This window comes from Pyricularia oryzae, chromosome 6, assembly GCF_000002495.2.
Source record: "Pyricularia oryzae 70-15 chromosome 6, whole genome shotgun sequence".
Taxonomy (NCBI): domain Eukaryota; kingdom Fungi; phylum Ascomycota; class Sordariomycetes; order Magnaporthales; family Pyriculariaceae; genus Pyricularia; species Pyricularia oryzae.
Genome location: NC_017853.1, coordinates 3037985 through 3065551, shown reverse-complemented (window position 1 = coordinate 3065551; position 27567 = coordinate 3037985). Strand labels below are relative to the sequence as shown.

Sequence of the window (27567 nt, the reverse complement as noted above, 5' to 3'; positions counted from 1 at the left end):
ATTTTGAAAGTGCGGGAAAAATTGAACACAATTGTCGCATCTTTCAGGTAAAGTCTACAGACTTCAAAACGGTACAAAGCCGAAAAGATGGCTAGGCAATTAAAACGAAAAGCTCGTTATTGAATTCCATACTGTAATTCCACAAACAATTCACCGTTAATTTGGACTTGCATTGATAAAGTGGTCAAGTTCTGGGATGCCCAAAAGAAGTTAGGATTCCGACGAAAGTAACCTGGAACATGGAGAGACTGAAATTAGGCCAGGGCTTGCCCAGTTCTGGACATGCCGATTCTGGTTGGGGCAATTTTAACCAAAGGCCCAAAGCTGGGCCGTGGCGACTCCGCGATAGGCTGAGACAATGGTCACCCTCCATTTATTTAATTGTAGCTGAAGACAAATTCAGCACTAAGTTTTTACAGTTAATACAAATTTCACAGTTGAGATTTGGCACTTGAGATTTCGCGGGCCCACATTTTCAATTCAGTCTCAGGAACCTGAGACTTTTTCTCCTGCTTTCGGACCCGAGGCAGTGTGAAGCTTTATTTCTCTGTTGTTTGTATTGACGCCAGCTATGGTTATTTCCAGCTCTAAAACTTTAAATATCAGGTCGGTAAACGTTTCTTGCGCTCCATATCACGTGCTGCTCCTAAACTGAGGACTGGACCAGCTGACAAATTGACCATTGGCATGCCAATACCACCTCCCTGCCCCAGCATTATATTTACGCCGGTATCCGTCTGGATGCGACAGCCTGATGCTGTTTAGACTGCAATGCCTCCATCGGGGCCTCCCAGACCAATACTCAAACTCTTGCATCCATTCCCCGATTTGAATGTTGGAACGACGACTTAATTGGCCAACGACACGCATCCATCCACACCGAATTAATATATCCAGCGCTTCCCGCATCGTAATGTTGACCCCGTGAGATTGACTTGAGCGCGGAATAACCCATATGTCAATCAAACAGTCTTGATTTTTAATATTTTTTCGAATGGTCGCGTAAAACTGAAAAATCAAAAGGTGTCGGGAATTATAAATAAAAACCTGTGGGCAGTCGTATTTGTAGGCGTATCTTAAGAGTACCAAATCTGTTAGTGACCGAGACCGCTCCGCAATCGTAATATATGTTTACTAACCCTCTCATCTTTTGCCCTAGCCTTTTGGCGACTGTTCCCATAGTCTTGGCCCCGGACCATTCGTCCTTCTGAATAACACCCCATGGTTTCAGCTCGCCCGCGCACAAGCAGTACTTATGACTTTCGACCATTAACGAAAAATAATGGTCGATGGTTTTGGAATCAGTGGTAGCCCCTGGTGGTCCTGATTGCGAGCGCTCGAATACGTTGAGCCCGTCCCAAGCCTGACGATATGGAAAAGACAAATATTTTTGAAAGTTTCGGGTAACGTCTGCTTTTTGTTCGATGAGCTTATGAAATACGTTCGTGCTAGATGTAAGTCGCTTTATACGATCTTTTGCTAGATTTTGAAGATGACCATATTTTTGACCGGGCCGTTCTTCGATGCAGCTCAAGGTTGCGTCTCGAAGTCCTGCTTTTACTTCAGGGAACTCTTGTACCCAGTCTTTCTTGGAAATTTTCGGGTCCTTTCCAGGCATTTTAAAAAAGGAAACGCTGGGCAAATCCTCTTTCAGAAAATCCCCGATAGAATTGAACATTTCGTTTTTGTTCTTGTGGTTTTAAAACCTGTTTAGGCCAATTCAAAGACCCTTTCCAGCCACCTTGCTAATTTTGCGGGAAAACCGAAATTTGTGCGTTTCGGTACTAGAAAGCGCACCGTCATCCCGTTGTGCAACCGGAATGATCAACTACGTCAGCGGCAAACAAAGCAGCAATTACGAAAGGCCTTTGTCTGTCGGGCGTCACAGGTTAGGCAGAGCCGACGGCAACTTGCATGGCAATGTAATACGTATCAAATTCAGCCGGAGCGATAAAACTGCGAGTACCCGTTCGCTGAAATTGCCATGTTGCCACCTGTGGACAATGGAAAATGTGCTTTGGAGCCTAGTATCAATGCACGCCCTGACTAACGTTGGGCTCCACATCTCCGACCCCCCTAAAGTCCGGCCCCTAAAAATATCTACTCAGCCACGTCAACCCTTTGTTTTATTTTATAAATATCTAGACGAATTTTTCACTTTAGAACTTGATTTTTGAAGATTCTTGCTCCAAACCTTCCAATGAAACAGTACACTGAAAATCAGCTTCTTGCTGCCATTTCTGACATAAGAAATGGCAAATCAGTTCACAAAACCTCGCAAAAATGGGGTATTCCTCGGAGTACCCTTCACGATCGTTTAAAGGGGGCCCAGTCAATTCAACAAGCGAAAAGATTTTGTCAAAGGCTTTCACAGGAGCAGGAAACCTATTTGGCAGATTGGGTACTTGCGCAGGCCGCGTTAGGCCTTCCGCCAACGCATCAAGAACTACGCTATTTTGCGGAACGAATTCTTCAGGCCGCCGGAGAAAGAAAAAGCCTTGGGAAACATTGGGTTAGCCGTTTTATAGCCCGATAACGTGGTTCATCAGGACCCCGGACATATCAGGACCCCGGACATTTTTCAACCCAGTTTCATCCTTTATTTTCCACACGTGTTCTTTCCCCCAACAGTAATGGAATCATCAAATTGCGAAGCGCGAATCATTCTTGCTCTAAATGAGCTCCGATCAAGCAAAAAGAAAAGCATACGAAAGGTTGCATTAATATATAATGTCCCAAAATCGACACTACACGACAGAATAAACGGCATCGCTTCTTTGGCCAATCGTCGGCCAGGCAACCAAAAGCTAACGGAAAGGGAAGAGGAAGTAATTGTCCAGTATATACTGGACCTGGATTCCCGAGGGTTTCCAGCCCAGATCGCTGATGTGGCCGCAATGGCCGATCATCTTCTCGCTGCGCGGGACGCGCGACCGGTCGGCAAGCAATGGGCTTATCGCTTCGTACAACGACGCACAGAATTAAAAACGCGTTTTTCTCGCGCTTACGATTTCCAAAGAGCTCTTTGCGAAGATCCTGACGCGTTAAACGCGTGGTTTCAATTGGTGGCCAATATGAGGGCCAAATATGGCATCCAAGACTGCGACATGTACAACTTCGACGAAACCGGCTTTATGATGGGCCAGATTTGCGCTGGAATGGTCGTAACTGGGTCCGAAAGACGCGGAAGAAGGAAAAAAGTACAGCCTGGCAATCGAGAATGGGCGACTGCAATTTGTTGCATCAGTGGCGACGGTTACGATATACCCCCGTATATCATCGTCAAAGGCTTTTACCATTTGTCCAATTGGTATACAGAAGGCGGTCTTCCGGACACGTGGCGCCTCAAACCCACCGTTAATGGATGGACCGACAACGAGACTGGCCTCGACTGGGTTCAGCATTTCGACAACCATACAAAATCGCGGACAAAAGGCGTATATCGGATGTTAGTGCTCGATGGGCACGGCAGTCATCGATCCCCTGAATTCGAGGGCTATTGCAAAGATCACAATATTATTCCACTTTACCTGCCTGCTCATTCATCTCATTTAACCCAGCCACTTGATGTCGGAGTGTTTAACGTCCTTAAGCGGGCGTACGGTCAAAAAATTAACGACTTTATCCGGGCCCACATCACTAACATCAGCAAAGTCGACTTCTTTTTGGCTTTTGCAGAGGCTTACAAAAAGTCAATGACAAAAGAAAATATGGCCGGGGGTTTTCGAGGGGCGGGAATTATCCCCCATAGCCCGGAAATGGTCATATCTAAGCTGGATGTTAGGCTACGGACGCCGTCACCTAAAGAGCTTGATTTTTCCAGCACCGAAACCTGGGTCTCTCAAACACCGCACAACCCGACAGAAGCCGTTAATCAATCTACCCTTGTTAAAAGTCGAATCAACTGTCATCAGGGAAGCTCGCCAACGCCTATTTTTAATGCTGTAAAGCAGCTAGCAAAAGGGTTGGAGTCGATTGCTCATCGAACCACACTTTTGGAAGCGGAGAACCACAGCCTTCGGAAGGCCAACGAAGCGCTTAGCAAGCGGCGCAGGGCTCAAAAAACACGTATCCGCGAAGGAGGGTCATTTACCATACAAGAGGGTCAGAATTTGCTTCAATCAAATGGTGCCGATGGTCTAATATACGAAAAGAAAGATGAAAATGGGGAGGGGAGTAGTGCGCAGCCGGCGACTAAACGACGTTGCGGCAACTGCGGTAAACCTGGACATAATGCACGCACCTGTCAGGAGGATGCAGAAATGTCTGATGTACATATATCCGATTGCATTGAGGTAAATTGAACAACGCTGGCGTTGCAATTGAAATTGGAAGTAGTATTGTGCAGGAAAAGTGTCCGGGGTCCTGATATGTCCGGGGTCCTGATGAACCACGTTATCCAATTTTGAAAACCCAAAGACCCCGGCGAATAGAAAATGCCCGGGTTAATGGGGCTACAACCGAGGTAATTAAATCTTGGTGGTCCTATTTGAAAAATCCCGTTGTCGATACTATAAAACCGGCCAACCGTTGGAATATGGACGAAACAGGTAACGTTTGGCTCCACATCTCCGACCCCCCTAAAGTCCGGCCCCTAAAAATATCTACTCAGCCACGTCAACCCTTTGTTTTATTTTATAAATATCTAGACGAATTTTTCACTTTAGAACTTGATTTTTGAAGATTCTTGCTCCAAACTTTCCAATGAAACAGTACACTGAAAATCAGCTTCTTGCTGCCATTTCTGACATAAGAAATGGCAAATCAGTTCACAAAACCTCGCAAAAATGGGGTATTCCTCGGAGTACCCTTCACGATCGTTTAAAGGGGGCCCAGTCAATTCAACAAGCGAAAAGATCTTGTCAAAGGCTTTCACAGGAGCAGGAGACCTATTTGGCAGATTGGGTACTTGCGCAGGCCGCGTTAGGCCTTCCGCCAACGCATCAAGAACTACGCTATTTTGCGGAACGAATTCTTCAGGCCGCCGGAGAAAGAAAAAGCCTTGGGAAACATTGGGTTAGCCGTTTTATAGCCCGATATCCAATTTTGAGAACCCAAAGACCCCGGCGAATAGAAAATGCCCGGGTTAATGGGGCTACAACCGAGGTAATTAAATCTTGGTGGTCCTATTTGAAAAATCCCGTTGTCGATACTATAAAACCGGCCAACCGTTGGAATATGGACGAAACAGGTATAATGGAAGGCAAAGGATCTAATGGCCTGGTGTTAGGGCGTAATAAAATCCGGCCATTACAGCGAAAAGAGCCTGGAACGCGGGGTTGGACGAGCATAATCGAATGTGTATCAGCTACGGGGGCTGTTATACCTCCCCTCGTTATATTTAAGGGGAAAAACGTACAGCAACAATGGTTTCCAGCTGATTTAAGTCCTTTCGATACCTGGCAATTTCATGCAACCGAAAACGGGTGGACAAATCATGAAACAGGTATCGAATGGTTAAAAAAGGTGTTTATTCCGTATACCCAACCTTTAACCCCTGAAAAGCGGTTATTAGTTCTGGATGGCCATGGATCACATATAACGGACGAATTTATGCTTCTTTGCTTGCAAAACAATATTCAACTCCTATATTTACCCCCTCATTCGTCACACGTTCTTCAACCGTTGGATTTATCGGTTTTTGGGCCGTTAAAGGAAGCTTATCGACGTCACCTGGGATTTGTAAACCAGTTTTGCTGTTCAACGGTTGTTGGGAAACGAAACTTTCTACTTTGCTATCGAAAAGCCAGATCAAAAGCATTTATAGCAAAAACCATTCAATCTGGTTGGCGTACGACGGGGTTATGGCCGGTGAACTTGGCAAAACCACTTTTAAACCCTTTTTTGTTAGAAAATAGCAACGCCAACGTCGAAAAAGGTAAAAATAACGGCTTCCAAAGGGATAAAACACCGGAAAGCCCAACCCAAAAAATTAACGACCAGTCTTTACTTATTTGGAAAACCCCTAAAACGACCCGAGATATTCGACTTCAACTACAGGAAATTTCCCGGTCCGAAAAAAGTAACGCCACTTCACGGCTTTTGTTTGCAAAAGTCCAAAAAAGCTTCGAAACCAAGGATATCTTATTGGCTGAAGCTCAGCAAAAAATCAGTTTGTTAAAAGCAAAATTGGAGGCGGTACGGCCGGTCAAAAGGAAAAGGGTGATTCCGGATCCCAACGAGCTTTTGGTCAGCAAAAAAAACGTTTATGAAGCACAGGAAAATAATAGGGACTGTTTAGAAGCTTTGAACGATGGAGAAGAGGTTAGCGAACCGGGAGAGCCTGACAATGATTGTATTATTGTGCGTTGATAGGTTTACATTTAAATCGGTTTATAAAAGGGGTATTTCGTCGTTACATTTTTCAAGGGGGCCGGACTTTAGGGGGGTCGGAGATGTGGAGCCCAACGTTAATCAAATAAAAATAGAAAATACGATCCGGATGTCAGCTCCCCTGAGATTAAACACACACACACTAACAATATAATGACATTGTTGTTGACCGAAATCCTGGGAAATTCATCTCATCCAATGGTGGTGTGCAATCATTTCCGATATTGTAGCATTGAGGTAGAAAATGGTCAAGCCCGGTGCGATGTATGATAACGTGGTTCATCAGGACCCGGGCCATATCAGGACCCGGGCCATTAAAATGCATACAAAATACGTCAGTGCATAACCGTGCACTTTTTTCACTTTTGTTAACCATATTTCCAAACTTTCAAATCAAGCTTATCGAACTTTGCTTTAACGTTACTAAATAAATATTTTTTCGAATTTTTATATGCTGTATTAGGTGCGCTACAAAAGCACTGTGCAATTTACTGTGCAAAATAAACAAATATTTAATTCTCATCGTAATTTTAAATCGTATAAGTTAAAACAAGTTATATTTATTGTAACTATTATTTGTTTAAACCGCAACAAAAAAAAACTTTTTTGTTTTATTTATACCAAAGCAAGATACAGAAAAGTATTTTGTATGTATTTCTGGGTGGCCCGGGTCCTGATATGGCCCGGGTCCTGATAAACCACGTTAACGGCCCTTTGACGAAAAATCGAACTACTCATCTTAAACCCATAGTCACCCTTCGTCGGTCCATCCCAGATCCTCTTCAGATGTGCCATCTCGTGAGACAAGCGCTCGTCGAATGCAAAGGACTCGACAATAAGCTCGAGCAAGATACACAGAAATAGCCAAGCCAGCTACATGCCCATTTTCCCACCTTTTTGCACACCAACAACGATTATAAAAAAAACGAAGGTACTACCTAAAATGCCTGCTGAAGAAGTTTTCCCTAAAAAGCTTACGGTTTACCAACCCGGTTTTAAACCTGGATCATGGATAAATAGAAAGGGTTCGAAAATGACAGAAATTCTTGAAAAATTTAAATACCTGCGTTGGAGTGGTTTTGCCACATCGTTCGACATTGCCAAGCTCCTCCCTAGTCCCTGCATATTTTAACCTAACAGGGTCGCTCAGCATCTGCTCCCGAGTGATCTCTCGCTTGGTTTTTGAAGTTGTAGCCTGGGCCCAAAAGGCGTCTATAATAGAGATGTTCTTCGCTAGTAGGTACGATATGTAACCAGAAACGACCTTGCTACCATTTCTACTTAACCTTAGACTCCCAATTGAAACTCCCCTCTGCCACGAAGTGAGCACAGCAGTTCTGTACTAGACCCTCAAAACCCTCAAAACAAGTCTTGCAGTACGTTAAGCCAAGATACACAGCGAGATCTCATTACGCTAAGATCCGGAATCGTACCCCTTTTTTCTACACATCGCACTTCTCAATTGTACAAATTTCATGTCTCCCGCATGTCGGGACTCTCTGTCCCAAATTCTCGTCCTCAACCTCTGCCCTCCCATTCTATCCTCTACCTTCGCTCAACACCTGCCAAAAGAAACGGTAAGGTTCAACCTGGACCTCCCCTTAAGATTCAAGGACAGAGCCTAACTCTTTTATTAGTCACACCCCAGCATAAACGTGCTATTTTGCCAACATGATCATGCAAACCATCCAACCGAGTTTGATGCGCGACGCATACGACACGACCGGTGTGCCCAAACCGCCGCCACCGAAGCCCCGTTAAGACACAGTTCTCTTTCGTGATAAGGTCTTTCATATTCTGTACATAAAGGAACGAAAATGGGAAATGAGCTACCAAGCCCAATCACATGTCATTCAAATAAGTTGGGAGGATGTACCCGAACCATTGACGGAGGGCAGATAAGCTCTGTTGGTATTTTAACCTTTGTTTTCATACCGCTGATACGCTTTTCGTCAAATCTAGCTGTTGGCTTCAATTTTTGTATAGGAATTGTTGATATGGAATATGTTCTTTTCTTGCCGCTTTTCGAGAAACCAGATATCACGCCCTCAAGATGCGATCTTCGTGTAACCAAGGCCCCGTAACTTGTTTTGGCGCATATATTATCAGTGCAACAAGAGCTCTTTCACGTCTTCCAGTACCTTACGGATGGATTGAAAAGGCGGTATAATGGATCCGAAATGGGTGGTTTGTCGTTTAAGGGCGGTTCATAATTTTATATCGAGCCGAACAACCTTCCACCTCAGTGCCATGGAAAGTAAGAGAGAAGCGGGGAAGACGCCGCGGTGTTGATGAAGATGAAGAAGCATCCAGCGCCAGCTGACGTGCGGATGTGAACAGATGGCAGTACCACCATTTTAGTGCCTTAACAAGCTGCGGTGGATAACGTTTTAAGGTTTACCTTTATTATTAGTTCTGCAGAATTTGGCGTGTGACGGATATTGTGGCGTAGCCCTCGAGTCTACCCGTTTTCTATAAATATAAGCGAGGCGGCAATTGCAGTCAAAGAGCCCGCTCGCATATCTGGTCCCCAAAACTACATTCTCTGCTACATCACGCGAGGCTTCCCATATCTTTCCGCGTCCCAACCAGTCTTTTAATCACCATCAAATCCAAGTCACTCACCATTCAAATCACACCAAATAGCTGCTACAAGCCACACACGACAAAAGATGTCTTCGAGCGGATCAAATTGCCGAGACCACAGCGGATCTGGCGGGAGCTCATCGGGATGGGACCAAATCCTGTCTCAGGCCTCCGCCATTGGCATAATTTATCGAGACTTTCCGGTAAGAGCTTTATGCTACCCAATATATAAAATTTTGAACTCAAAAGATGACCACAGTCCGGATATCCGCCTGACACACCGTTCTGGACAGCCTAAGGAAGGCTCCTCGTACTCTTCGTCCTCCCGGACAAACCGCAGTGGTAGCAACCGCGGTGGCCACTCATCTGCTGAATCCAAAGGTGGACGTTGAGAGAGAGAGAGAGAGAGAGAGAGAGAGAGAGAGAGAGAGAGAGAGAGAGAGAGAGAGAGAGAGAGAGAGAGAGAGAGAGAGAGAGAGAGAGAGAGAGAGAGAGAGAGAGAGAGAGAGAGAGAGAGAGAGAGAGAGCAGTTAGAAGGAGATTCGCAGCTTGAGGCGATCCAGCAAGCTCGGCACGATGCTTTGGTTAAATGATTTTTCGTATCAGCCGCTGGTACCACGCCTTAGATCTGACATACACGTCTGCCTCAAAAGACCGTCAGCTCTGTCGAGGAATCAAAAATCCCAATTGTTTACAGCCTGCCAGGAGCCTTTGTACTTCAAACACTTAAGCACCATGGTCTGGCACACCCAAATGACAGGAGCTATGTATCGCTGCAACAGAGTTTCTTTTGGATAACTAACTACAAGAGTCCAAGCATCCTCCACCATTCATGGGTCAGACCCACCTTTGTTAGCGATTCACACCCAAACACACCAATAAGCTTAACAGCTGAAGAATTTTCGCCCTCCGGGCGCTGGTCGTCATGGCCTCACCAGAGGTCTCAAACCGCCGCGCGCGCCCGCAGAGCACGCCGCAGGCTTTGCCGCAGGGCCAGGCCGAGTCGGGACACGTATCTCTCGACACGCGCACCGCTAACGCGCCTCAGCCGGCTGGCCGCGGAAGGTACTCCAGCCTCCCGGCCCTGGCCATCAAAACACTGCAGCAGGAGTTGGAAAACGTGGAAACAGTCGGCAGCTGGCTCGAAGAGGTCTTTGCAGCCAAGCTCGAAAGTTTACAGGCCCCGGAGGACGCCGCGCTTAGGAGAATTGTTCTTGAACTTGACGACGTGATCAGCGGCTGGTTCCTCAGTCGCACCCTCCCTGAAAAAGAGCGTTCACGCTCCCCGTCGCGTTCGCCGACCAGTTCCAGCGAAAGGCGCAGCATTTTAATTACGAGGACGGGCACGGCGTCGTCGGCCTCTAAAGGCAGAGGCACGCCCACTAACAAATCGGTCACATGGGCCGAGCGAGCCGCCACGCCACCAGCGGCGGCCCCAACGCGAATTTTAACCCCGGCCACGCGCTCGTACCCGATACGTACGACGCCCGGCAATGCACCTGACAGCTCCGCAACTCCCTCCCAATCGGGCCGGGACCGCTCCCAAGCCCCGAAACGTTTGACAGAACAGCCGTCCAACCGCATCCTGATCCGCGTAAATGACAAATTGCGGATGGTGACGAGGGAGCCATACGCGGTAACGACCAAACTGGCCGAATTGGTCTCGGTGCCACACAGTGAAATCCCAAACGCCAAGCGTACCCCCACGGGCTGGGGTGTTACGGTGGCCTCTGAGGAAACACGGCAAAAACTCCTCAACCCCAGCGCGGTCAAGGCCATTATGGACGCATTGGACGCGCGGGAAGTCACTGTCCCGACAACCTGGCACACATACGCCGTCTCTGGAGTGCCCCGAACGCTCAATTGCCTGGACGGAAGAAAGGACGTACATGAGGTAATCCAGGAGGAGATTACCGTGGCAGCAGGCCAGCAGCCAGTCAACTGGCATATTTCCAAACATGGTTACGACCCACATACGGCTGAGGGCACGTGGATAGTGTCCTTCCTTCAACCCGTAAAGCCCTTTCAGCTTTTTGGAGTGTCGAGACGTGCGCGGAAGGTTGAAAAATCACGCAAAATTACACACCACCACGACGGTTGCCAGGGATATTGCGAAATACGTCGCTGCGTACGGCAAGCGCGTTGCGGCATATGTGGTGAAGCAAAACATGCGACAGAGGAAGAGCCGTGCAAGGCAGCCCCCAAATGCGTTAATTGCCACGGCCATTTCCCATCCGGACATGAGAATTGCCCTGCCCGACCTTTGGTGGTAAATGGGAAGCTTGAACGACCTTCACAGCGTAAACTTAAGGGGATTCGCAGAATCGGACGTGCCAACCGTGCCGCGATTATCAACGACCGGGCCGAAACGGCCCGCCGAGAGCCAGCACCTGCAATCCCGGTCCTAAGCACCTCATCGCAGCATTCGCAAACCTCGAGCTCCCGATCGAGCATTTCAAACAAAAGAGCGCGGCCATGCGAGGCGGCAGGGGCGGACATCCGTAACTTCCTGCAGGTTGAACAGGAACGCGTGCACGACGAAATCGTTTGGGCAGCCGAAATGGAGGAGGACGCAGCGGCTGCCGAACCTTGCCCCGCTGATGGGATAGACTTGGAAGCAACCCGTCGATTAATATGACGAAATACTCGCTCGGCAATATGCAGCGGGAATGCCTCGACGTAATTTGGGCCAACGTAAGTAAAAGGATGGGTGTGCATTTAAGCCTATTGGAGTTGTGCCACCAGAGAAAAGTGGACCTGGTTAACGTTTAAAAACCATGGTGCGGGCTAAATACGACTACACAAACGCACCCGGGCTATAATATTTTTCCGCCAGTGGACGAATGGCACGCCAACACTTACGAAGCCATAATTGGGCTCCGGCCCCGGGTGCTCACCTACGTCAAAAAGGGGGCCGCCCTAGGGGCCACACAACGACGGTTACCGCAGGGCCAAAATACGCGGGACGTACTCTGGCTCGAAATTAACGGAATATTGTTTATTAACGTATATAGGGCTCCGGGTACTGAGGCCGCGCTGGAAATGGTATGCAATACCGTGCCAAATGGACCCACGGTGCTAGGCGGCGATTTTAACGTAGCGGCTGCTGCATACCAGCCGGGCCGCGCAAACGCACGCAGAGGGGATTAACTGACGGCATGGGCGCAAACCCAGGGGATGAGTTTTACAGGAAATATCGGCGTGCCCACCCACCGCGACGGGGGTTTACTGGATATGGTCTTTTCCAACCTCCCCAGCACAATAATTATGGTTGACAGCAGTCTTTACACAGGCTCCGACCACGAATCCCTTTATACCACGCTGCGGACGCGCGGCGCCCCCCGCCCGGAGGCGGTCAACGTTTCGGTTAGGGACGACCGGCTACCAAAGTTCGCGGAGCTACTTGCTTTTGGCATGCAAGATATGCCGGACCCGGGATCCGCGGCCGATGGCTACGCATTGGACGCGTGGGTAGCTGAATTTACAACTTTATGGGAGCAAGTGAGTAGTAGTAGTAGTAGTAGTATTATTTAACGCCGGGCTCGGCCCGGCTTGTTAACCGGCCGTTAGCAACCTCCCGAGGGGTATCTCGGCGCGCGTTCTATCTTCTTTATTTACACAGGGGGAAAACAAGGAGGGCAGAGGCGGATCGTGCCTGACCGGGTTCGGGCCCGGTCCTGTTTAGGGGGATAGTTCACTAACGCGACCCCGTGCCTAAGATGCACGGAGGGTTCGTCTGACGGCTTGTGCCGTGAATTGTGGGTGAAAAGGCAGCAAGTCTATTCCTCGTCTGAGTTCGAGTCGTTTACGATCGGTGTCCCTAGGCGTAAAGTGCGTTCGTGGCGCGCGGGGCGCTGGCGGGCCGCTCTGGGGCGGGCGCTGAAGTAGTTGGTGGCTATCGAAAACGCCTGAAAGCTTGTCGGTTGCCCGAGGCTTGTCTGGAAGAATTTGCGGCGTTGGGCGCGGTCTGGCGGCCCGACCGGCCGCTTGTTATTAAGCCACGGCCAGTTTCTCCACACCGCCCGCGAATAGCGGCAGTGCACCGGGTGTTCAGGGGAGGTCCGCTTACAGCACCAGGCACACGAGGTGTTTGCATCCTGGTGGTTGAAACGGTCATGGTAGGCTTTGAAATCGCCGTGGCCGGTCCTCATGGCCAAATAATGGCCCAGTAGGGGTCTTGGCAAACGCAGTTCCTCGGGCTCCTTTCTCGGTGTGTATTGGAATTTCCATTCCCTATATGCGGGGGACCGTTTACAGAGTTCTTTACGCCACCAGTCCTTCTCTATATTCGAAAGAATGGCTCTGAGAACCGTGCCGGCACCGCTATACGTGGTTTGCTGAGCCCTCGGGTCTGGGTCCGGCGGTCCGGCGGAGCCGGCCTTGGCCAGCTCGTCAGCCCGGTCGTTTCCCGGGATTCCCTGGTGCCCAGGGCACTAACGGACCCGAACCTCGGTACCTTGTTTTCGGAGTAAATCGACAAGGTCATGGAACTCCAGAAAGGCCCATTGGGACGAACGCGGCGCGTCGCCTCTAAGACCCCAAATAACCGAGGTGCTGTCCACACAAATCCAGATCCGGGCGCCTGGTTGGGCCTTGGTTGCCGCCTGTAGCCCTTTTAGGGCGCCAATCGCCTCGGCGTCGAAAACGTGGCTTTCCGGCGTAATAAATGCGGAGCCTGCGGCAAATTCCAGGCCCGCCCTAAAAGCGGCCCATCCGTACCCTATCTGGACGCAATTGTTTTCGTGTTTTTCCGAACCATCCGTATATACCACGATATCGTCAGGTGATACCATGTCCAGCCATTCGATAAAGCGGCGGGCCGCTTCCTCTTTCGGGACTCCTCCGGTGGGGTCAGTGCGAGAATCCGGGGCATTGCGAGGTGCGCGCAACTCTAGTCTCCGGATCCCTTGCATTTCCTACAGTAAATTATAATCACAGGGTTGGACCAGACCCTCTAACGGACAGGCCAGCTAGAGCCCTCCTAGTCGCTGGATACCCAGCCTGCCACGTAAATACAAGGTTTGCACCTTAAGCCTACCGCATCCACAAAAAGGCCTCTTGGTAAACCGACGCGCGCATCCGTCCTCTCCGGCTAAAATAGCGTCTCTTCCGCCTAACATGCCGACGACATCATCTGCCCCGGTGTACGTCCCTAGTGCGAGTAGAAAGCTTCGAAAAGCCGGCGACACCCCGTACATGTCCATCCACAGCTTAGTCCCCCGTTGGTTCCTGGGCTAGCCCAGCGCCACAATGTGGACATGAATGCAATCGAGTTCTTCCCGTCCTCCAGACCCGGCGCAGATTCCCAGTGCGAGTGAGAAGCATGGGGCGCCTCAGTCACACTATTCCACCACGGCCCACCGTCCACGGGGTGTACCAAGGGTGCGAACCAAGGCCGTGCCCACGTTTCTTGCTTCCCGTTACCCAAAGCCGTCTCCAGCAATGGGCCGACCACGTCTTGCTGTCGGGACCCTTTGGAGACTGCCGCGCCGGCACAGTGCTTCCGGTCCACGTACAACTAACCAACCCCCGTAACGGCACTACCTCCTCGCTGCAGGCAATCCCAGAAGGTGTGAGGGGGTGAGAGGGTGCCCTGTCGATTCGAAGAACCGTCGGGTGGTTCTCAGCCTAATTTCCCTTTCTTTTAAACCGTATTGTCTAGCCTTCCGGGGAAGGACGCCTGCCTTTCCGGCTGGCAAAGTTTTTTGTGCCACGCTGGCTCGCATCGCGAGATTGGGCCTTGTCTTGTGCGCCTCTATGCGGGTGGCGCGCCGAGCCGCCGATCGGACTCTTCCTTCACCGCGATCAGTGGAAAACTCGTCAAAGGGGAGATCTGTCGATTATACATGGGTGTTGCGAGGAAAGGCGTTCCGTGTAGTGACGGTGCTTAGGGCGACAGGTTGAAGAGTTTTTCGTGTGTGCGCGCCTGTTAGGGCTACAGGCGGAAGTCCCGCGCAAACGTTAACAGCATGGTCCGTGCGCCCATACTGAAAATTTTGTGTACGGGAGAGAGTTGATGGGAGCAAGTGACGTGGGTCGTGGGTACGCCGGCGGGAAAAAGGGGCAGCTCGGCTCCCTGGTGGACCGAAAACTGCCAGCGGCTCTGGTCCGAATTCCAGCGGGTTAAACGGAGCGCTGTAAATAGGGCAGACGCCTCTGCCGAGGAAAAAGCCTATACGAAAGGGGTGCGGGCCGCGAAGCGGGAGTACTGGAGGCACCGGATCGACCAACTGCGCGACGATAAGGATTTGTGGAACATGGTGGGCTGGCTGGGAACCGGACCACGCCTCCGGTCCCCGCCGCTGGTTATTAACGGCGAGCAAGTGAGCGAGCCTTTAGCAAAAGCGGAAGCACTGCAACGGGAGGTGCTTGGCCGATTTTCGGCGGAGGATGACCTGCAGGGAGACCCCTTGGAGGCCTGGTCGCCGGACGAGGCTAAAATCCCTTGGGACACCCAGGTTAGTGCGGAAGAGGCGGAGCGCTCCTGCATTGGGGTTACGAGCACGTCCCCGGGCATCGACGGAATGACCGTCCGGCTACTAAAAGCCGGATGGGCTTCGTTGGCCGAGCCGGTGCGCAGGCTCTACCAACGTTGCCTGGAACTCGGACATTTCCCAGCGCCTTGGAAGAAGGCCGAAGTCGCGATGCTACCGAAAACGGGGAAGAAAGACCGGAGCAGCGTTCGATCTTGGCGGCCTATAACCCTCCTCTCCTGCATCGGAAAAGGCCTCGAAAGGCTCGTTGCACGCCGGATAGCTTGGGCCATATACGACAACGGGCTCCTTAGCTGCACCCACGGCGGTGCCCTACCCAAACGATCGGCGACGGATTTGGTTTGTGCCCTCGCCCACGATATCGAGCAGGCTTTAGCTCGCGGGGAGGAAGTTACCCTTGTCGCATGCGACGTCCAAGGCGCCTTCGACGCCCTCCTCCATGGGCGATTAATACGGAAAATGCGGAGCCTTGGGTTTAGTAAAATGCTCCTCAGGTTCGTGATTAACTTTCTAAACGACCGCCAGGCCCGAGTCCGGCTGGAGGGTACGACCACGGGCTTTAGGCGGCTTGGGTGCGGCACCCCGCAAGGGTCTCCCCTTTCCCCGATCCTATATATGCTATATTTGGCGTATCTCGTCAAAAACGGTACGAAGTGGCGGTTGGCATACGCAGACGACGTGCTTACATGGAAATCGTCACCCTCGTTGGAGGAAAACGTACGTTGGCTGGAAGATAAACTCCGGGATATGCACGAAATTGCGGCGGAAGAGAAGATCCATTTTGCAGCGGAAAAGACAGAGGTGATCCATATCACTAAAAAAAGGCACGGTCGCAACCCGGAAATCCGGATTAATGGTAGAACGGTTACCCCGGTCCAACTACCGGGCGGTCGACGCGGACAAAGCGCCTCCGGGGCCGAGCGCTACCCGGGCATGCGTTGGCTTGGTTTTTGGTTCAGCCGACGGCTAGACGGGCGCCGCCACGTGGCCGAAAGGGCTGCCAAAGCAATGGCGGTCGCTGCCCACCTCAAGAGCTTTGGGGCAGTAAGATACGGACCGCCTGCGGCTGCACTTCGCAAGGCAGCGGTGGCATGCGTGGGTTCCTCGGCCACCTACGCAGCCGAGGCATAGTACAACCCAGCGCACAAGCAAAGAGGACTCCTCAAAGCATTGAACAAACCGCTGGTTTTAGCGGCACGGGCAATCCTCCCGGCGTATAAAACCACCCCCTCGTCCACTGTTCTCAGGGACGCAGGACTACCCTCGGCCCGCGTCGCGCTGGCCTACACCCGCCTGAAATACGGCGCCCGACTAAGGCTCGCGGACAAGGGGCACCCCCTTGTCAGCCGCCTGCGTGAAACACCTCGTGCCCGCAACTCGGGCCATTCGGCCACGACCCTGCAAACGGCTGCACAACTTCTCCCGCGGATCCGGAGACTAGAGTTGCGCGCACCTCGCAATGCCCCGGATTCTCGCACTGACCCCACCGGAGGAGTCCCGAAAGAGGAAGCGGCCCGCCGCTTTATCGAATGGCTGGACATGGTATCACCTGACGATATCGTGGTATATACGGATGGTTCGGAAAAACACGAAAACAACTGCGTCCAAATAGGGTACGGATGGGCCGCTTTTAGGGCGGGCCTGGAATTTGCCGCAGGCTCCGCATCTATTACGCCGGAAAGCCACGTTTTCGACGCCGAGGCGATTGGCGCCCTAAAAGGGCTACAGGCGGCAGCCAAGGCCCAGCCAGGCGCCCGGATCTGGATTTGTGTGGACAGCACCTCGGTTATTTGGGGTCTTAGAGGCGACGCGCCGCGTTCGTCCCAATGGGCCTTTCTGGAGTTCCATAACCTTGTCGATCTACTCCGAAAACAAAGTACCGAGGTTCGGGTCCGTTGGTGCCCTGGGCACCAGGGAATCCCGGGAAACGACCGGGCTGACGAGCTGGCCAAGGCCGGCTCCGCCGGACCGCCGGACCCAGACCCGAGGGCTCAGCAAACCACGTATAGCGGTGCCGGCACGGTCCTCAGAGCCATTCTTTCGAATATAGAGAAGGACTGGTGGCGTAAAGAACTCTGTGAACGGTCCCCCGCATATAGGGAATGGAAATTCCAATACACACCGAGAAAGGAGCCCGAGGAACTGCGTTTGCCAAGACCCCTACTGGGCCATTATTTGGCCATGAGGACCGGCCACGGCGATTTCAAAGCCTACCATGACCGTTTCAACCACCAGGATGCAAACACCTCGTGTGCCTGGTGCTGTAAGCGGACCTCCCCTGAACACCCGGTGCACTGCCGCTATTCGCGGGCGGTGTGGAGAAACTGGCCGTGGCTTAATAACAAGCGGCCGGTCGGGCCGCCAGACCGCGCCCAACGCCGCAAATTCTTCCAGACAAGCCTCGGGCAACCGACAAGCTTTCAGGCGTTTTCGATAGCCACCAACTACTTCAGCGCCCGCCCCAGAGCGGCCCGCCAGCGCCCCGCGCGCCACGAACGCACTTTACGCCTAGGGACACCGATCGTAAACGACTCGAACTCAGACGAGGAATAGACTTGCTGCCTTTTCACCCACAATTCACGGCACAAGCCGTCAGACGAACCCTCCGTGCATCTTAGGCACGGGGTCGCGTTAGTGAACTATCCCCCTAAACAGGACCGGGCCCGAACCCGGTCAGGCACGATCCGCCTCTGCCCTCCTTGTTTTCCCCCTGTGTAAATAAAGAAGATAGAACGCGCGCCGAGATACCCCTCGGGAGGTTGCTAACGGCCGGTTAACAAGCCGGGCCGAGCCCGGCGTTAAATAATACTACTACTACTACTACTACTACTACTACTACTAAAATCTTCTGGGTCCATATTTGCCAAGGATAATGGGCATTTGGCTATATATGTGATCGTGAATTTCACGCCATAGGAATAAGGATTGTGCCGCTTCTAAATATTTTTGTTATTTCTACATAGCAAAATATCGGGCACTTCCAACAATCCAATATATGTCCGTCAAAGAACATAACAGAATCGAAAATATAATACAGCACCGATTAATTATACCTGGATCTTTTTTTCTATATTGTGGGTGGTGACCGGAAATGGCCTATTTTACTAGTTTCATCCTGCCTCGGATCGGGCTTGGATATCGGTTAAAACTGCCTCGGCTTGGTATGGCACATCCGTCTCGGTCTTTAAATAAGTTTGCGTAAAGAAGTTTGTTGCAACCAGGCAATGTATAAAGCGCCTCAAAATCGATTTTAACCATACGCAGCATTTTGCTGGCTACTTTTTGCGTTATTTTTTGTCAAAATGTTGGATTTTTCAACCAAGAATTTATTTTTAACCAAAAGAATGTCCGAAAAAGTCTTTTCAAAAATAAGAAAAATGTTAGTAAATCGGAAATAAAACATCTTGATTTTGGATTTATTTGGGAACATTCAACCATTTTCAAAAACCATTGTTAATCGACATTTTTTGGAAGACTAGTTTTGGGACACAATGGAGACAGATTTTCGTCCTAATTTTGGAGGGTCAAAATTAGGGACCAACGTACTGCTTAATTGCAGGAGCTGTTAAATTACCGAAAAAGGAATGTTAACTAAACCACAACTGAGTGAGGGTAAACAATATCTAAATAACCTGAACAACGATTGAGCAGCGACTAAATACACTGAATAACGCCTGAGCAGCAATTGAATATATTGAACAACGCCTGAACAGCCTAAACAGCGATTGAGCAGCGACTGAATACATTAAATAACGCTTAAGCAGCAACTAAACACACTGAACAACGCTTGAGCAGCCTGAACAGCGATTGACCAGCCCCTGAACAAGGTGAGCCACAACTGAGTGAGGATGAACATAGCCTGAGCGCGGGTGAATTTTGCCTGAACAGCCTGAACAAAAGCGGGGCGAATCACGTGGTAGATGTCAGGGATGCAATGGTCCAGATTCGGCGCAGATAACAACCTATATAAGTATCCCGTTATTTCACCCTCGTTTGGGCCATCGCTTACACCAAATCCAATCAACAAAAACGCATATTACACAATCTTCTTCTTCTCTTGCGTTTCCTCGGCCCCACCAGCTTCTTTTAGTGATTGCAGGTCTTATGAAACAAGCAATGCTACTTGACCGGAACACAATGAGAAGCATCCACAAAGTTTTTATTTCAACTGTCCGCTACCGTGTTGTAACGTGAAATGGCGCATGAAATGGACCATGCCACCCCCAAGGCAACTCATATGTTTGAGAATAACCTTTATTAACAAAACATAGAGTTGCATAAATGACCTGCCTCGGTTCCTGCACGGGAAAGCTCGAAATCGGTATGTCACGAAAAGGGTCGATGAGATGGTTTTGTTTGAGGAGGCATGAGCAAGGTGTGGCAGACCGTGCGCCCTGAACGAATGCTGAAACCTCAATCACAGAACCGTATTGGTACCACAAACATGGCCTTTTGTTAGTAAGCTCCAGCTGTCTGCCCACAAAGTACGTTGGTATCATCCTAACTTCCGCTAGACATTTGAGCCATTGGGAGGCAAGTACTCTCTCTTTCAAAGACAGAGACAGGAAAGGCTTGGCCATAGCAAACCATGTTCAAAACTAGATCATATGTCTTGGGCGACAAAGAGAATTTCTAGGCTGGGGTTGAAGGCAGGTCCATGATCCATCCTACACAACAGAGACCTCCCGGCTTGTGGCAAGCTACCGCCAAAGGCTTAAATTCCGCACAGCCTCTTGTCCAAAGCGATGGAGCTTACTCGCGTCGCGATACGACAGAAGCTTCCCAATCGCAGCCTCGATCCTGTTGATGTTTCTGCCAGCCACGTCAGTAGGATATGACGACGGTGGCTGTAATTTCAAGTCGGCTCCGTGGCCTTATTTCCACTATATTTCCCATCGGTCCCGAAGTGATGCACTGCAACACCATGTGCCTGGATGTTGCTTAGTACGCCCTGCGGGTAAACAACTCCGCACTTTACGAGCCGTGCATGACTGTTTGCGGGGCAAGATCTGCAACGGCCCCATTTACTTGGTGGCGGCGGCAGTCATTCCACTATTTGCCGGCACAGCTTTGCCCGTCAGCACAGCGGGTGAGACTGACGTGAGAGTTGCTGAGTGGTCGTCCTGCCATGACAGTGACACATAATGGGCTGAAAGGGGCCCACATCCCGCCGCGGAATTTCTCCTGCGGCGTGGAAGGGGTGTTACACTGCGCCTCTTGGCAAAAAGCTTGACAAAACGCAATGGTGTAACCGGTGTAGCCAAGGAGATCAATCCTGAGATTGCCGTGCTCAACTAAGCCGCCTGCGTACTATCAGTGTCCCGTGAATTGTCTATGAGCAGGTAGCAGGGGCATAGGTGGAGTTGACGGCGCAGCTTACGTTCACAGCTTCGCCTTCAATATCGGCAGTTTGATACCCTGGTAATAAGTCCTAGCCTCTTGCAAGCCGCCTGCGTGCCTTCTATTGACAGGGTCAAATATCACAATAATCACACTGACTTGCTCATCAATAGCAAAGCTTTTATTATGGCCTCAGGCTTCTGTGCGTATACACCGAGCAGTGCAGTGTAACGAAGTGATGGTTAATGACGTAGAAGCAACAGTGTGATCCCCAAGTAGATTGGTCAAGTTCAACAATCTTCTGTCAGCAACTGTCTCTCACAATGAAGCCGTTTGAGGACACAGACGGCCGATCTCGAAGCATCGGGAATAACATCTTCACTCCGAGAGATGACATTGCAAATAGAATGCCTGAAAGAAAAGCATAAAAAGGTCTAATAGCTCTCCCTCTGCATCTCTCGAAAGAAGCTCTATTCATCACTACACTGCTTTCACTCTGGAGACATTAGCCAATACATCAAGAATTCCACTTCAAGCCCAAAACCCTTCAAGAAAACCTGAGCCATCACCATGAAGTTCATCACTGTCTCCGCGTTCGTCCTCTCTGCCATCACGGCAGTCAGCGCCTTCTGCTGCTCCGGCCCTCAATGCGCCGACGGCACCGGCGGCACCCCCTGCTGCGCCACGCAGTCTTGCAACATCTTTTGCTGCGCTTGCGGTGGACGTACGTTTTCATCTCCCCTTGCCCTGATGCCATATACAGGCGCCATCTTAGCTCGAAGCTTCTGTGATGTTTTTATTTTGACTGACACCAAGCAAAACCCCAAACTGTAGACTGCCGCGGCACCAGCAAGCGCTCCGTCGTCCCCGACATCTTCCAGCGCGACGTGGACAGCGCCTTCAGGCTGGCCGACGTTGGCGGCAACGGCACCATCTCTCTGCCTCAGTATCTCAAGTACATGGAGGTCGATGCCCAGAGCGACAAGATGCAGATGTGGGAGGACTGGTTCAAGAAGTAAGCCTTTTGCCGCCTTGTCGTATTCCGTTCGCTTTGCTTCTTCGCTGTGGTACCTGGTGTTTCGGTCAATGTGGAGGACAGACACTGACGGGATGAACGCCGGCTACAGGCACGACAAGAACAATGACGGTGTCATCACCATCGACGAGATCAGCCTGGAGTAAGCTTCGCATTCGTCTTGGGCCTGCAGTGCTCGAAGAAGGAGGACGTTGCAAGGGGCCCTAGGCCTTGCGGAGGGGATTGGTAGGCTGTCCCGGGGTAAACCACTCTTCAAAGATATACATTCGTTAGGGAAAGGTGCACTATCCCAATCCAAACCTGAGATGAGGTGGTAAACTGGTAAAAATGGAGCGCATCCAAAGGGACTGGGCTGGAAAGGTTTGAGTGGTATATAGCACAGCTTGTACTAGCACTTGGAGTACATGAAAAGGATAACTGTTCGGGGGACGCCCCCTTTCCTTACACCATTTTTAGAAAGCCAAACACCTGAGCGTGAAATTGAAGCATTTCAGCTTTGCAAGATCACCGGATCAGCATTTTGATCCTTGCGGACTCTATTACACAACCTCAGCTTGTCCTAGCAAGTCCTGGCGCAGAACCCTCCGGGGTTTTTCCTTGTCAGTCCTTCAACTTGTTGACGGCTTGAAGGCAGTCTTTTGCTCAAAATATAAAATTACACCGTAATTTGTGCAGTGATACCAGATATACTTGGCCCTTGCCTCCTTACAGGTGTGACAAGTGCCCGTTGCAGCCCCAAGGCACGGAAATGTGCATCTCTGCATGACGCAGTTTCCTACACGGCCACCCCCTGAACTAACACGCCGCTCACTCAACCGTCAACCAGAGCGATGGAGGGTGGTTATCATTGCCGACCAAGACATGATGCAAGACCCACTCTGACAATCCATGTGTGGGGTGACGACGTGTTGGTGTTGCGCATGGGGCGGGAAAAAAAGAATTTGTTCGCCGAGAGGATCGAGACTCAACAAAAGGGCGGGCCCGTCCCGCCAAGCCACCCTTGACATTCTATATAGTAAAAGGCAGCCTTGGAAGTTTTGTCGGTGCTTATTCCGAGGCGGACTGGTCACTGGTGTACTATAGTACAGGCGATTTTCCTCAGTGCGTTTTGTTTAACTTTAAATTGATGGGGCGTGACGGGATCAGGCCAAGCCATCCATGCTTGGGGCCATAGCGTCGTCATTTACCATAGTAGATCTCTTTGAGTGACAGCCGCTTTCACTTCAAACCCTGCAAATTGACACCGCATCCGGCCCCCGAAAGGCACCTGACTGAGATCGTCCACTCCACGACTCGAGCAAACAAGTTCAAGCGGAGGTATTTTTGATTATGCTCAAGCTCAGGATCGGGTGATTATATGTGCAATCACATCCCAGTATAAATTATTCCGGGTCAAAACCTTTGACGATCGGCAGCCACGTGCCGTCTCGGTGGCTACTCAACAGACAAGATGATGCGTGGATCATTCCATATTTGGAATGGGACTTGTCCCCCAGACACGTTGAATTTTTTTTAATTCCTTTTCGTATCTCCGTGCTCCCGTCGCCGAATACCATTTCCATTACCAGGCATGACCTTGAAGTGGTTGATGCTGTTCGTATTTCCCGCAAGGATTGTCCAAGAAATAATTCAAGCACCAGTCTAGCATGGTAAAAGAACAAGCGTGGATATCCACTCCAGAGCATGGCCTAGCACATTCGGATGTGTCCACCATGTGCAACCATCATCCACAAAACGGTGGTCTTTCTATTCTTCACACATCGAGACAGAAGAATCATCGCTGTTTTCGAATGAACAGTGTGGACACCACCCGCCATGATTGCGAGGTTCAAGTTTCATAACTGCAAAAGAAAAGCGCCAAGTACGAAGAAATATGGTATCATATTAAACAATTGAGATTAAAGTTAAGTCGTTAGGCAGCAGGCGCTGCAATACCACCAGGTGCCGCCATACCTAGTTCTCCCATACTAGGAGCTCCCATATTAGGTGCTCCCATACCAGCTGCTCCCATACCATCTGCTTCAAGGCCAGACGGTGACGGGAACAACCCAGCCTTGTTTGCAATCCATTGTGCGGCTGTCTGAGCATCCTTTTGGTAGTTCAAGTGATCGATGGTCACATGGAGGTGGCTGCCCTGGCATAGTCTGTCGTCGGGATGGCAAATGATTTTCCATTTGCCCCAAGTCTGCATAGGAACTGGTTCCTTTGCATCGGGATCGCCAAAGGTGAGAACTAGAAAGGAATCAAGAGTCAGAAGAGAAAAGAAAAAAAAGTCGAATGAAATTGCTGCGATGGGGAGAAACATACTGCCTGCAAGTTTGGTAGCCGCTAGAGGCGGTAATGCATTCACGACGTTGTGGACAACCTGTGCTCCTTGGCTATAGCCAACGATTACTATCCTGCTGCTGGGACATCTAGCTTGTGTCTGACAGAGCAAAAAACGGCAGATGTTAGTGACGTCGAGTCGAGTGGAATATTGATCGGCGGTTCGGGAGATTGGCCCTTTTTTTTTCCTTTTTTTTCTCGAGACCTACCTCTTGTATCAAATCCACCATTTCGCCTGTAGCTTTCGGCTGGCCACCCTTGGCATATCCCATGAAGCTGGCCTTGTAATCCACCCCTTGGACCGCCAATCTGCTCTGGCCGACGATCTTGGCGAGCGCGTCAAAGGTGATGGGCCCGACCGAGATGGAGTTGCCAATGTTGCCCGACTGCGTGGTCCCCCGTGCATATATCACCGAGAGGTCCCTGCATGGCGTGCCGTCGGTGAGCTGGTTTGAAACGTCGTCCCCGTACAACTTCGCTTCCGGAATTCCGGGTATTCTAATGGGTGCCGCCAACACGCTCGTGGCGAAGGCGGAGAGCTTGGCTACGACCCGAATGAGCTGCATTATGATTACCGGTTTTTTTCGATAATCAACTCCGCTTTTCTTGGTCTTGCGTTTCCGGAGCAACCGTACGGGGGGGCGCGAGGGAGGTGGAAAAGAGTGTTGGGATGGCGAAGCCCTGTCTCTTGGCCTCTTGATGCAACTCGCGGAGAGGAATCCAAGACATCTTTATAGTTTTATGCTTTTGAGTCCCAATTGAACAGGCCGCCTGGTTTGAAAATAGAAGCATTTCTCAAACTCACATCTTTGAGCCCTGATTAGAGTGTGTTTGTGGGGTTGGACTGGTCAAGGGATATCCCATGTCTCATCGACGGTCGATCAAGAGATGTGCGCACTTCTTTCTGCACAAATGTTGGATTATAGCATACTTACAAAGGGCAAGTTGTGCACCTGGCGCAAATATTCCAACTGGACATTTTCATATCTCATCGCATGGCCCCTGTCTGTTTCGGGTTTCTAACCTGCATTGATCACTGCCACGACCACTAGCTAAATGACGTGGACAAGCGAAAACGTGGCTGTCAATTTTGGATACAGTTGCGTGGGTTCTCCTTGCTCCAAGACCAAGCCCCCTTCAAGCACACTGAATCGAGGTGCAACTTTAAGAGTCAAAACCTCTATTATTAGAGGCTTGATATGCCCCATCACCATGCACGCATAAATTGAGAGAATTACGATCCGAGTGTACTATGGTAGGTGAACCGTCGTGAAAAAAAGCGCCAAATCGCTTCAAGGTGGATACCATTGCAGTGCAAAGAATGGTCGGGGCAAGGAGAAAAAACCACGGCCTGTAAGCTAAAAGTAACCAAATCTCCTATACCTTTAATATCATGCGATACAGAACGCATGTGCCCGTGCAAATTAAACTCAAAAAAATCCATCCATGCAGATTTCAAGTCGGGTCGCATGCACACGTATTTATTTTATACGCTGCGATTGCTGAAAATGCAGGTGGTTCTACATGGTGATTTGGCGATCCTTTGCGACGATACGAACAACGCCCTTCAATTTCGACAGCAATCACGACGACCTTCGGAATCGAGGATCGAAAAAAAAAACGGGAAATCATTTGAATGCTACAGCACCTCAACCATCTAGATGACCTTTGCGTTGCAATCCTTGTACTCGCCCAGCTTGAACAGGGCCTTTGAGTTCTCCCTCCCGATCTTCAACCGATCCCTCGTGTTCATCTCGGCATTGTCGAACCAGTCGCAGGCGTCCTCGAACCTCTCAAACGGATAGTCGACCGAGAACAAGATCCTGTCGGCGCTGACCTCGTTGACGCAAAAGTTGAGCGTGGTGGTCGAGAAGTGGCCCGACGTGGTGATCCAAAAGTTCTCGTTGAAGTACTCGCGGATGGTCTTTTTGCAGCTCAGGCCGAGCGGCTTCTTGCGGTCCTCGAACCAGTGGTTGATGCGCCACATGTCGAAGGGGATGTGCTCGCCCAGGTGGCCCAGGATCACCTGCGCCTTGGGGTGGCGGTCAAAGACGCCGTTGGTCACCATGCCGAGCGCGTGCAGGGCCACGCCCGTCGCGAAGGAGAGCGGGGGCCCGATCAGCCACTGCCGGTCCTTCCAGAGCTTCTCAAACACGATGCCGGTGGGGTTGCGGGGGTGCAGGTACAGCGGCACGTCGAGCTCCACCAGCGTCGACCAAAACACGTCCCAGTCCGGTCCGTCGTAGAAGATGTAGCCCTCGCCGTCGGAGCCGGAGCGCTGCGTGTCGTTGACGAGCGCGCCCTTGAACCCGTACTTTGTCACGGTGCGGCGGAGCTCATCGGCTGCTTCTTGCGGATCGTGCATGGAAAGTGTGCTGATGAAAGGCTCAGTGTCTGTTTTTTCTTTTCCTTCCGTTTTGTGGGTATCGCAGCAAGGACAAAAACTTACGCAAACGCCCCGAGTCTGTCGGGAAATGGCTTTATCGCCTCCGCTACATAGTTGTTGATCTCGACAGCGAGCGCTTGTGCTTCCTTGGCATCAAAAATGTCTTGGACGCCCGGTGCTGTGTATGACAAAATGGTGTACCCGACGCCGTACTTGTCTGCAAACTTGAGCCTGATGTCGGTCAAGTCTTGGATCTCCTTGACGTGCGTTTCGGGGTCGGTTGCAAAGAGCCCCGCCCACCACTTGGTCTTCTCCTCCAGGCGAGGTAGCGCAAAGGCTTCTTCGAGGATGACCTTGCCCAACATTTTTTTACTGATTTTCTTGTGAGGCTTGGCCGCTTGGGAGATCGTAGTGGTGTTGACAAGGTAAGATGGGCGAATTTCAGAAACTGAGGAGGACTAGAAATATGATGACTCTCGTGAATGATGTGAAGAAGTGTCGATTACCTGCCGTGACGGTTGTTCTATGAAGACCAATGGGCGGATACTAATCAACACGTCTCATACCATACCGAGCCAAGGCGCCTAGTTAAAAGTTTCCGAGCTGGCAACACCTCGGCGGCTATGGGCGGAACAGTACCGGGATCACACAAGGTACGATGCCGCCGAGCTTAGCCCCGACAAGATTCGGAATTGAGGGGGGGGGGGGGTTCGGACGGAGTATGCGCGAGCAGCGAGAAGTTGCCAAGCGTGAATGCGGGGAAATACTTTCAAAATGTCATTAATTATGGTTTGTATCGACGGGAAAGGACGAACCTTGGACGGCATTGGGCACACATCTGCGGCGGAAATGACGGTACGTTATCCGATCCATGTCCTTGACCTGCGGAAATGCACATTTTTTTCCTGATTCAGAAAACAATTGAACTGCGACTGGTCTGGTTCAAGCACCACCCGCCGACAAAATATTTCGCTTCTGGGCGGTAGTGAGTTCACCTCAACAACCTTGTTTTTTTCCCCCTTGAGCTGAGCCCAATCCCGCTCAGATCCTGCACAATCCCCGCGCCG

At 50.7% G+C, this 27567-nt stretch overlaps 6 protein-coding genes across 6 annotated transcripts; 3 read left to right on the top strand and 3 right to left on the bottom strand.

Annotated features, from left to right (window-relative positions):
* Positions 1–962: 962 nt before the first annotated feature.
* Positions 963–1618, bottom strand: MGG_17757 (uncharacterized protein; the record flags this gene model as incomplete). The annotated part of the gene is made up of 2 exons (XM_003720057.1): positions 963–1008; positions 1140–1618. 2 exons carry the CDS (start codon positions 1616–1618, stop codon positions 963–965), a joined length of 525 nt encoding a protein of 174 aa, XP_003720105.1.
* Positions 1619–9005: 7387 nt separating this feature from the next.
* On the top strand, positions 9006–9311 carry MGG_17756 (uncharacterized protein; the record flags this gene model as incomplete). The annotated part of the gene is made up of 2 exons (XM_003720056.1): positions 9006–9122; positions 9213–9311. 2 exons carry the CDS (start codon positions 9006–9008, stop codon positions 9309–9311), a joined length of 216 nt encoding a protein of 71 aa, XP_003720104.1.
* A 10383-nt stretch (positions 9312–19694) lies between these two features.
* Positions 19695–20711, top strand: MGG_17755 (uncharacterized protein; the record flags this gene model as incomplete). Its single annotated transcript, XM_003720055.1, has 5 exons — positions 19695–19734; positions 19837–19897; positions 20143–20240; positions 20359–20502; positions 20674–20711. The coding sequence occupies 5 exons, from the start codon at positions 19695–19697 to the stop codon at positions 20709–20711; spliced, it is 381 nt and encodes a 126-aa protein (XP_003720103.1).
* Positions 20712–21247: 536 nt separating this feature from the next.
* Positions 21248–22000, top strand: MGG_03791 (uncharacterized protein). Its single transcript, XM_003720054.1, has 3 exons — positions 21248–21477; positions 21588–21768; positions 21881–22000. The coding sequence occupies exons 1-3, from the start codon at positions 21324–21326 to the stop codon at positions 21933–21935; spliced, it is 390 nt and encodes a 129-aa protein (XP_003720102.1). The 5' UTR covers positions 21248–21323; the 3' UTR covers positions 21936–22000.
* Positions 22001–23665: 1665 nt separating this feature from the next.
* Positions 23666–24680, bottom strand: MGG_03792 (uncharacterized protein; the record flags this gene model as incomplete). Its single annotated transcript, XM_003720053.1, has 3 exons — positions 23666–24021; positions 24097–24214; positions 24324–24680. The coding sequence occupies 3 exons, from the start codon at positions 24678–24680 to the stop codon at positions 23702–23704; spliced, it is 795 nt and encodes a 264-aa protein (XP_003720101.1). The 3' UTR covers positions 23666–23701.
* Positions 24681–25771: 1091 nt separating this feature from the next.
* On the bottom strand, positions 25772–26865 carry MGG_03793 (2,3-dihydroxybenzoic acid decarboxylase; the record flags this gene model as incomplete). Its single annotated transcript, XM_003720052.1, has 2 exons — positions 25772–26489; positions 26564–26865. The coding sequence occupies 2 exons, from the start codon at positions 26863–26865 to the stop codon at positions 25772–25774; spliced, it is 1020 nt and encodes a 339-aa protein (XP_003720100.1).
* Positions 26866–27567: the final 702 nt, after the last annotated feature.

Excerpts from the sequence above, each read along its gene's own strand:
- MGG_03791 (XM_003720054.1), top strand. The coding sequence starts at position 21,324 with ATGAAGTTCATCACTGTCTCCGCGTTCGTCCTCTCTGCCATCACGGCA. Across the intron at positions 21,478-21,587 it reads TTGCTGCGCTTGCGGTGGAC|ACTGCCGCGGCACCAGCAAG; the intron begins GTACGTTTTCAT and ends CCCAAACTGTAG. Across the intron at positions 21,769-21,880 it reads TGGGAGGACTGGTTCAAGAA|GCACGACAAGAACAATGACG; the intron begins GTAAGCCTTTTG and ends CGCCGGCTACAG.